This window comes from Nicotiana attenuata, unplaced genomic scaffold (genome assembly GCF_001879085.1).
Source record: "Nicotiana attenuata strain UT unplaced genomic scaffold, NIATTr2, whole genome shotgun sequence".
In the NCBI taxonomy this organism is placed as follows: Eukaryota; Viridiplantae; Streptophyta; class Magnoliopsida; order Solanales; family Solanaceae; genus Nicotiana; species Nicotiana attenuata.
The window spans coordinates 1-9069 of record NW_017673303.1 but is presented as its reverse complement, the minus strand read 5'-3'; the positions used below and the strand labels follow the sequence as shown (position 1 = coordinate 9069).

The 9069-nt window shown below is 31.6% G+C and overlaps 1 protein-coding gene and 1 long non-coding RNA gene across 2 annotated transcripts; one reads left to right on the top strand and one right to left on the bottom strand.

The window, feature by feature from the left end:
- Positions 1–1458: 1458 nt before the first annotated feature.
- On the top strand, positions 1459–3004 carry LOC109216001. The gene is made up of 4 exons (XR_002066439.1): positions 1459–1665; positions 1784–1900; positions 2007–2059; positions 2575–3004. It is a non-coding gene; the product is annotated as an uncharacterized LOC109216001 (long non-coding RNA).
- Positions 3005–3676: 672 nt separating this feature from the next.
- Positions 3677–6095, bottom strand: LOC109216002 (heavy metal-associated isoprenylated plant protein 39-like). Its single transcript, XM_019380129.1, has 3 exons — positions 5917–6095; positions 5579–5654; positions 3677–4269 (listed from the first exon to the last, which is right to left on the bottom strand). The coding sequence occupies exons 1-3, from the start codon at positions 5920–5922 to the stop codon at positions 3890–3892; spliced, it is 462 nt and encodes a 153-aa protein (XP_019235674.1). The 5' UTR covers positions 5923–6095; the 3' UTR covers positions 3677–3889.
- Between the last annotated feature and the right edge of the window lie 2974 nt (positions 6096–9069).

Sequence of the window (9069 nt, the reverse complement as noted above, 5' to 3'; positions counted from 1 at the left end):
ACTCATTTCCTTTGTATCGGATCAGACAGTACTGTGTTTTTATTCAGACCTTGTATTTAGCATTCTGTAGAAGTTCGTGAGTTAGTGACACCAGATCTGGGTAGAGGTGTATTTGAGCTTCCGCACTTGGTTTCAGTTATTTATGTTTTGAGACTTCTGCTTTTATATTAATTGTCTCGTCTTTCTTTATATTATTGATGTCATCAAGAGAGGTATTAAATTAATTGGCTTGCCTAGCTCCTATCAGTAGGCGCCATCACGACTCCCGAAAGTGGGAAATCCGGATCGTGACATAAGAAAGATTAAAATGAAAAACATCTTCAATCTTAAAATAGAATTTAAACAGAACACAAATTAAACTGTAAAAAGTATAGTAAAATAATGGCGGGTTTGCGACGAAAAATGAAATTTGTTGCTAGTTTTTTTACTAACATATAGCAGAAGATCTAGAAACGAAATGCAATTTATATTTAATCAAATGCGTGAATAAAAATTTTGAACAAAAATATTTATTTTCTATATTAAATTTTATAAAAATAATATGTAAACATTTAATTCTTTTAATAAGTCTATTACGACGTTTTTTGTTCCGATATTTTTTTTGTTGCTATATTGAAGCATCGTTATAGATGATACATATTATAACATAACATAAAAATCGGTTATGAGAAAAACTTGACTTTTATAGTAAGTGCTTGTTGTATAAGGATGTTGTTATAGAGAGATCTGACTGTGTAAGTTTTAATTATAATTAAAAAAATGAAATTATATCCCACAGTTATGTGCATGACAAATTATATCAAATTTAAACAACTATAATCTTGTACTAACTACACCGTACAATAAATTATTTATATTACTGAATCAAAAAATTAACAATTTAATATAATTCATATACAGTAAGAGGATTTTGTCTTTCAAAAAATTGAGAATTTAATATTGCTTGATAAATGAGTGTATAAAAAATTAATTACTATAATAATTCATATCAAACTAAGTAGTACTTGTGATTTTCTAATATAATTTAAAAAAATATGTAGTTATACAATAAATGTGTAACTTTGTGCTTGTAATTATTTACATTGATCACTAAATACTCAATTTAAATATGCATAATTTTATTATAAATCTAATTAAAGACTAAAATACGAATCTAATATAACAGAAATAGGAGTATATAACAAACTATTAACAATATCATATAGGATGAAAGAAACTTTAAAAAAAATTAATTTAGAATATCTTTATTTTATGCAAATAATCTATTTTTTCTATGTTACTTAACATAAATTATATATTTATTCCTTTTATATTTTCGTAGGTAGTGTTCTTACTAATAATTGTTAGCACTTACATTTCTTTGCATTTACACTGAATTAAGATGTATTAATTAATTAAGAAATAAAAGAAAGCAAATTATACTAGTATTACACAAGTATATAACAATAAGTAAAAGAATGACAAACAACAATTGCAATTGGCCCAAAGCAAAAGCACCAAAACCTAAAGTACGTTTGATCTCTTCAGCCGCCAATCCCGCCGCCACATCCCCTTCCCCACTTTCCCAATTCTTTGTTCAACCATGGCTAGACTAAAAAATGCGAGAACGACAAAGAAGAAGAGTGAGAGAGAATCCCATAGCTTTTCTATTCTTGAGCAGAAGAGGTAAGCCCGTATCTATATATTTTACGGTTTTCTAATTTTCTCATGCCTACTTGACTTGAATATTTGGTTTTGATTTTGCGAATTATTCAGCAAATTCTGCCTTATTTCTTATATATAGTGAGTGAAAATTTGAAGATTTTGAAGTGATAATTTTGGGAGGAGCCATAGTTCATGGACTGTAACAGCAAAGCAACATTACAAAATTGGGATGAAGATCCTTTAAGAAGTTTAAAAGGTCTATATTTTTTTTAATTCTTTTGTTGCTTTGTACTTTTTTCTTTTGTTATCTCTTAAAAATTCTTGTAAAAGAATTATCAAGAAATTTTTTTTTGTCTTTTTAGGCACTTGTGTTATGGGCATCAATGTAGAAACAAACAAGTGGAGTAACCATGAGGTATGTATAATACTTCACTCATTTTCTCAAAACAAATTCTGTTGGATATACTACATAGTGAAGGATGGAGTATTTACAAAATTCTTGTCAAAATCCGTAGGACTTTTGAAATTTTATTTAGAGTACTCTAGGACTATTTGTTGTTAATGTTGAACTGGTTTAGCTTGTGCTTTTTCCTTGAGCCGAGAAAGTTAAGGATTTATAAGACTTCAGACTTGGAAAACACCTAGTTATCGATACAAAGAAGAAATGCAGCTTATGATATTGGTAGTATTTTCTTATAGTGTTGCACTTCAAACTAAGAACTGATAAATAAGGCTTATGTTTTGAACGGTTTGCAGTCTTTTGGTATATACATCGCCTTAATAATCTTAAGGTTTTAAAGAAGCGGATTGTTGTTTCTAGCAGAATCTTACCCTGCCAAAGGAAATGTTGTTCAGTTCAAACTTGATTGACAAGTCCCAACTAGTTAATGTACTAACCTTGTGGTGTGGATGTCATTTTTGTATATACAGGTTGGTAGTCCTGCACATTGCCGTCTTGATGGATCAGGAGGTGGCGTCACCGGGTGAGATAATCATGGAGTGCTATAAGATATTATTTACTGCGCCCTTCTTCTTGTGGATCTTCTTCTTGATATCCACAAGAACAATAATTTCTTTCACGCATTTGGTACAAATACAATCCATTAATGTCTCTCAACTCGCCATCAGAACCTGGTATTAGAAAAGCATTGGAGCACTTCTGGGTTTTCACTTCTCTTCATTGTCGGCTGATGTTTACCATCACTATCCAGTTTCACATTAGCTAGCTTTTTTTTTTTTAAAACTTTATTATTCGTGTTGTAAAAGAGTTATGTACCGTAGATTTGTATGAAATTATTCTTTCTCTTGTAAAAGAACACCGTTACGTTTTGAGTATATCAATATTTTAATTTATTTTGAATGATATTGTTGAACCTTTAATTATGTATTCTTATTAATGTATATCATTTATTAAAATAATAGAAAACATTTTGCTAAAATTTTATATATTTGATGCTAAAATATGGATTGTTAGCTACAATATATAAATTCTTGTAGCTAAAGCTGATCGTGGTAAATTATTCAGTTTATTGCTATGAAATTATGAAATTCATAGCTAAACATAAGTACTATTGCCACGAGAGTAAATTATAAATTTAGCCACAAAAGTTGAGCTTGCGTGGCAAACAAATTATATCTTTTGCTACAATACAAAATCTTGTGGCTACAATATGAAGAAAGCTACAAATTTAATTTGTGGTGGCAAGAGAATGAAACTGCTTGCTACAAGTATATTTTTTTGTGGCAAGAATTTTTTACCATCACAGCTACAACATAAAAAAAAAAATTGTGGCAATAAGTATTAGTCCTTAGCCACAGATCATGTAAAGTTTGTAGCTAACTATTAGCTACGCTACATTTTGCTACGGATGCTACGGAAAAAAAAATATTGTGGCTAAAGTTTTTAGCCACGGAAATTTTCATATTTAGCTACAATATATTTCGTAGCTATAGATGTATTATGTTGCCAAATTATACTATGTATATGATAAACTATTTCTTGTTATTGATTAAAAATAGACTTTGAACACTCTTGCACAACCCACTGGTAGAGGGTGTTTTAAATTTAAACACCCTTATTGAATTTCTGGCTTCGCCACTGCATACACATACATATAAATCCCAAAGTGCTCCCAACCAATTTAAAATATATAACATAATGCGACGGGATATTCTCGAAATGACCTGGTTGTCACACGATTAACTAAGATTCAACCCCTTGTCGCTCTGAATCGTAAAAAGGAAATTAACATATAGCACAAGCATTAGGATTCTCTTCTATACTGTGATGAACTGGGTAATTATATGTGTGCATAGGAGGAGGAGGATAATAAGGTCTATATGGCATTACCATGCCTACAACTGCTTCTGCTTTTTTCTCTTCTCCTTCCTTTTTTGTTTCTTCTTTCTTGTCTTCTCCTTCCTTGTTTGGCTCATCTTTCTTTGCTTCCTCTTTGGTTGCTTCTTCCTCTTTTTGTTCTTCTTTCTTTGGTTCTTCTTTTGGACCTACTAACATTATTTCTGTTGCCCAAAATTTGCGCAATTTGCTCACCCCAATTACTGGATCAACTGTTCCAATAATGGTTAATGTCTTACCTTTCATATCCATTGATATTTCATCAATTCCTGCAAAATCGCAGCTGAATTAATTTCATTTCTTTCACGTTTCAAGACCATCAGAAATGTCATGACACATTTAAGCCAAAACCCTACATCACAACGATCATTTTTGTTCATTAAGTAGAAGTATTGACTATGCTACAAATTTATATCTACTGATGTGACACGATAACTACCTAAATCAAGGTAATATTTTGACAATCATCTAAGCTATGATACTCACAACCCCAAAATTATAGAATTATAGTTTAAGCTTTATCCTTTAACTTTATACTAAAAAAATCAAATATCTACGGACCCATTTGTCCATAAAAAAAAATCTTTTTTTCAAAACTCATCTTCAAAACATTGTTTGGTTATAAATTGGAATAAATTTTTGAAATTTTCTTAAAGATGAGTTTCAAATTTGAAAAAGTAGTGTAAAAATTTATTTTCCCTCATAAAATTACAAAAGTTTCAACTGAAATGCACGTTCAGATATAATTTTAAAGTTCAAGTATCCTTTTTCATGAATAAGAAAAAATTTATTTTTCAACTTATCTCCAAATGGAGTACTATTTTTTTTTCAAATCATAACTTTTATGTTCAAACGACCTACTAATTATGTACTTTGATTAACTACAACAATTTAACGATCATCCTTTCTAGATTAAAAATTTATACAGTAGACACTTCTCATCGACTGACTTTTAAGTAGCACATTTTTACCCGACAGCAGATTAATAAAAAATCTCGTTGATTATTCAAAAGCAAATCTTTTCTTTAACTCTTTGAATTAATTATTAAGATACTCAAGTTGAATCTTTTACTTAATTAGGGTGAGTTGCTGACGTTTAGAGAAGGACAGCTTGTAATTATAGAGGACCCATTTGACGTGGCGTCATTCAAGAATCAACGTACAGTCGTACACACATTAAATTTTTGCTCTTTAATTATTTTTCTTTTTCCAGTAAATTAATACTCCATATGTTCATTTTTACTTGTTCATTTTGGACTTTGCACGCCTCTTAAGAAATAATATAAAAAGTGCATAATTTATCATAATACCCATATTAATTGGTGTATAGTCTTAACAAATTTGAAAAATAATTTTCAATGAATAACTAATGCGCTAAGGGCAAAATAGAAAAATGATTTATTTTTCTTTTGATATGCGAAATGTGACAAGTAAAAATAAAAATTTATAATACTTGACAACTAAAAGTGAACGTGGAGAGTATCTTTTCTTTCCTTTTACTAGTTATCATTAATATTTTTGACCTCAATAATCTTGATAAGTGAAAAATGTAGAAAAGAGTACGTAGTCCAATATTACCTGGAAGAGCAGCCACAATTTTCAAGGCCTTCCTTTTTTCTCTATCATCTTCCAAATCTAATTTCAGAATAAATTTCTGCAGATACAAAATTTCAAAAAAATAAAAAAGATCATAAACTGTAGAAAGAGATAAACAGTAGCAAAAAGCAAATAATTAACAGCTCATATAGAAAAACAAGAGGAATCATAATTACGAAGATTATATATCCAAAAATTAACAAAGAATATATCTAGGAAAAGGGAAGCAAAAGTTGAATATTTCCTGAAATAACATTCCGAAAGTGGAAGAAGTGAAAAAGGAAAGTATTAAAATAGGATGAATGAAGAATCATATATACCTTCATTGTCCAATAGGCTTGTTGGATTAAAGAGGAAAGAATGTGAATATAGAGAATGGAATCAGAAGAAAAGGCTAGAAAGAGAGGAAGAAATAGGGAAGAAATGGCAAAAAGCAGTAGGGATGAGAAAGAGAGAGATATTGTACTCCTACTATATATGGTTCTAGTGATGAGTGAGAGTAAAAGACCTTGTGTTTTTGAAGGCTAATATATATATTTTTCTTTATGGAGGTTTTATTTCCAGCCAAGCAAAGTTTCTCTGCATGATTGCTATGGTCATGCATGGCTTGCAATAAGGCCCACCCTCGATCAGTGGCGGAGGCAAAATTGCCGCTAATAGATTCAAAAAATGAAAAAAGTGAAAAATGAAAGAAAATTGGAATTAGTGAGAACTGAACCGGTAACCTTACAAAGGTTTTGAGCCCCCTTGACCATTGAACTATGCTTTTAGGCTATGTTAAGGGGATTCAAAACATAATATATATAGGTAAAAACAGATTTTGCCTTATATATACAATGTAAGTTTTCGGTGAAAGGGACCCCTCCTGCTCCCCCTAATCCGCCCCTGCCCTCGGCCTCTAAAATAAGGATAAGGGCAGTCTGGTGCACAAAGTATTTTGTGCTGACGTAGAATTCGGAAAAAGGCCGGGCCGCACCCAAAAAGTGTGATGTAAACAACCTAGCATAATGCAAGTATTAATTAGTGGCTGCTTCCACCGCCCTTGCAATTTGGTTGCCAACATTTATTATTCTTTTCTTTAATAAAACAGTCCATTTTTAAAAGTTAAATCACTTCAAGTAAGTGGTTATTTGATTTCCATATGAAAACAAGTCTTATCAAGGTTATGCATCAACATGAACACACATTACCTCCAATACAAGAAGCTTCACTTTCCTTTAGTTGTAACTCATACACCTCATGTGAGATTTCCAATTTAATTTTAATTTCATGTCTTTCTTTGTTTCACCTTATTTATTTAGAATAGAATTTATTTGAGAGTCGGAGTTGAAATCACTAAATTACGAAGGATTCTCATTCCAATTCTTAATTATTGTTCCCTCTAATTATTATTGCTTCACTCAAATTCTTAAGATCCCATTCCTACCCAAAAAATTAATGAGAAAAGAAGACTAGGAAATATTAAAGCTCGAGGGAGCAATGTTATCTATATTTTGATCTCATTGGCGTATATATAATTAAAAACGGCATTGAGTAGGGCACAAGTTTAGTTTAAGATGTAGATTTCTTGGATCTGTTTCACTACGTATAGCTATTATAGTTTTATCTCAAAGTCTTATACTTGTCTCAAAGTTTTGTCGAGCAAAGTACATATCAGCACTTGTATCAGTGCAGGGTTTCATCTATCCCTTCTAATTATCTAATAAGAAACGATATATAAAAAGGCAGTTGATGCACAAAGATAAATCCCGCGTTCACGTAAGATTCGGAGAAGAACTGTACCCCAATAAAGATGTGACGTAGTTAACTTACCTTGATGCGAACATTAGTGGCTGCTTTCACGACTTGATCCTGTTGATAGGAAAAAAAAAATTGTAATATCTCAAAAAGAAATATTCAAATTAATGTCTATGTTCATTCCTTAATATAATATTAATTGCTCTTTATTATACAAATTACTCTTATTATTTGTAACAGACTGTACAATACAATTTTGAAATATTAAAACTGATTTTGATACGTATATGTATATATGAGATTTGAATGTTTGACATTTTGTAGCCTTAAATGGTTTTACGTTTTGTTATTAAAGCCTTAATGGTTTTTTGAACGTTATTCAGTGAATTGTAAACTCACTAATTAGTCATTGTATTGATGTTTTAAAACATTTTAATTCTCAATTGAAAACGTCTGTTTCTATGTAACAGTCATTTTGCTTTGAAAAGCCATTATGGCTTTGCACGTCTCCAATCAGAGCGTCCATTTGGTTTGGACTATATATATTTCTATTTTCATCTTTTAATCTGTGTGAAAAAAGTTAAAACTTTTCTTCCCTTTTCTTTTGTGCTGCGTTTTCTTCTCACAAATCTTTGTTGTTTCTGCTCCTAGTTATACTAGAAGAGCTTGTTGAATCCTGGGGGATACGCCTAATATTATTCATCTCGGGGTGGGCGAAATATCCTTAAGGACAGTGTCTTTGACACGCCTCAAGCTAAACCTTTTATTCTCCATAATCATCCAATTTTTTCCAACAATCTTAAGGATATTTTGCGTCGTTATTATGGAAAATAACGCTGCTAATGTTGCTGTTGATGCTACTACACCTACTGCTCCAGCTGTTTCTGTTGCTGTTCCATCACCAATTACCTATGCCAAGCCTTTTCCTGATGTTTCGAAAATTGAGGTTTTTGGTGGAGATAATTTTAAGCATTGGCAGGAATGGGTGCATTCTATTTTGGATATGCATGGAGTTGCTTTTGCTCTTACTGATACAAAGCCAAGTGAAGCAACTTCCATTCAGATGGATCAATGGGTTCATGCTAAGCAGGTATGTAGACATACTATAATTTCTACTCTTTCTAACGAATTGTTCGATGTCTATCTTTCCTACAAGGAGGCAAAAGAAATCTGGGAGTCAATGATAACAAAGTACACTGCTGAAGATGCCACTAAACAAAAGTTTGTAATTGAAAACTACTACAAGTGGGAGATGACGGAGGACAAGGACATAACTGCACAAATCAACGAATATCACAAATTGATTGAAGATCTCAAATCTGAAGATATTTCTCTGCCCGAACAGTTTGTTGCTGGTATGCTTATAGAAAAACTTCCCAAATTTTGGAATGACTACAAACAACAATTGAAACACAAACACAAGCAATTGTCGCTAAAGGACTTGGTCAAGCATATTATAATTGAAAATACAAATCGCAAGCAAGCTGTTGCTGACAAAGGAAAGGAGATTGCTACAAGAGCCAACCTGGTGGAGAACAACAAGCGGCAGAACAAATCAAATAACAGGTATGATAAAGGAAATGGTTATAAGCCCAAAACCAACAATCAAACCTTCAAGAAAAAAGGTAACTGCTTTGTGTGTGGCAAACCTGGCCATCATGCTGCTCAATGCCGGAAGAGGGTTGGGAATGACAATCCCACCAAGGCTAAAGTAAATTTAACTGAAGCTAAAGCGG

Coding starts and splice junctions, on each gene's coding strand:
- LOC109216002 (XM_019380129.1), bottom strand. Junction 4,270..5,578: donor AATTGTGGCTGCTCTTCCAG/GTAATATTGGAC, acceptor GCGATTTTGCAG/GAATTGATGAAATATCAATG.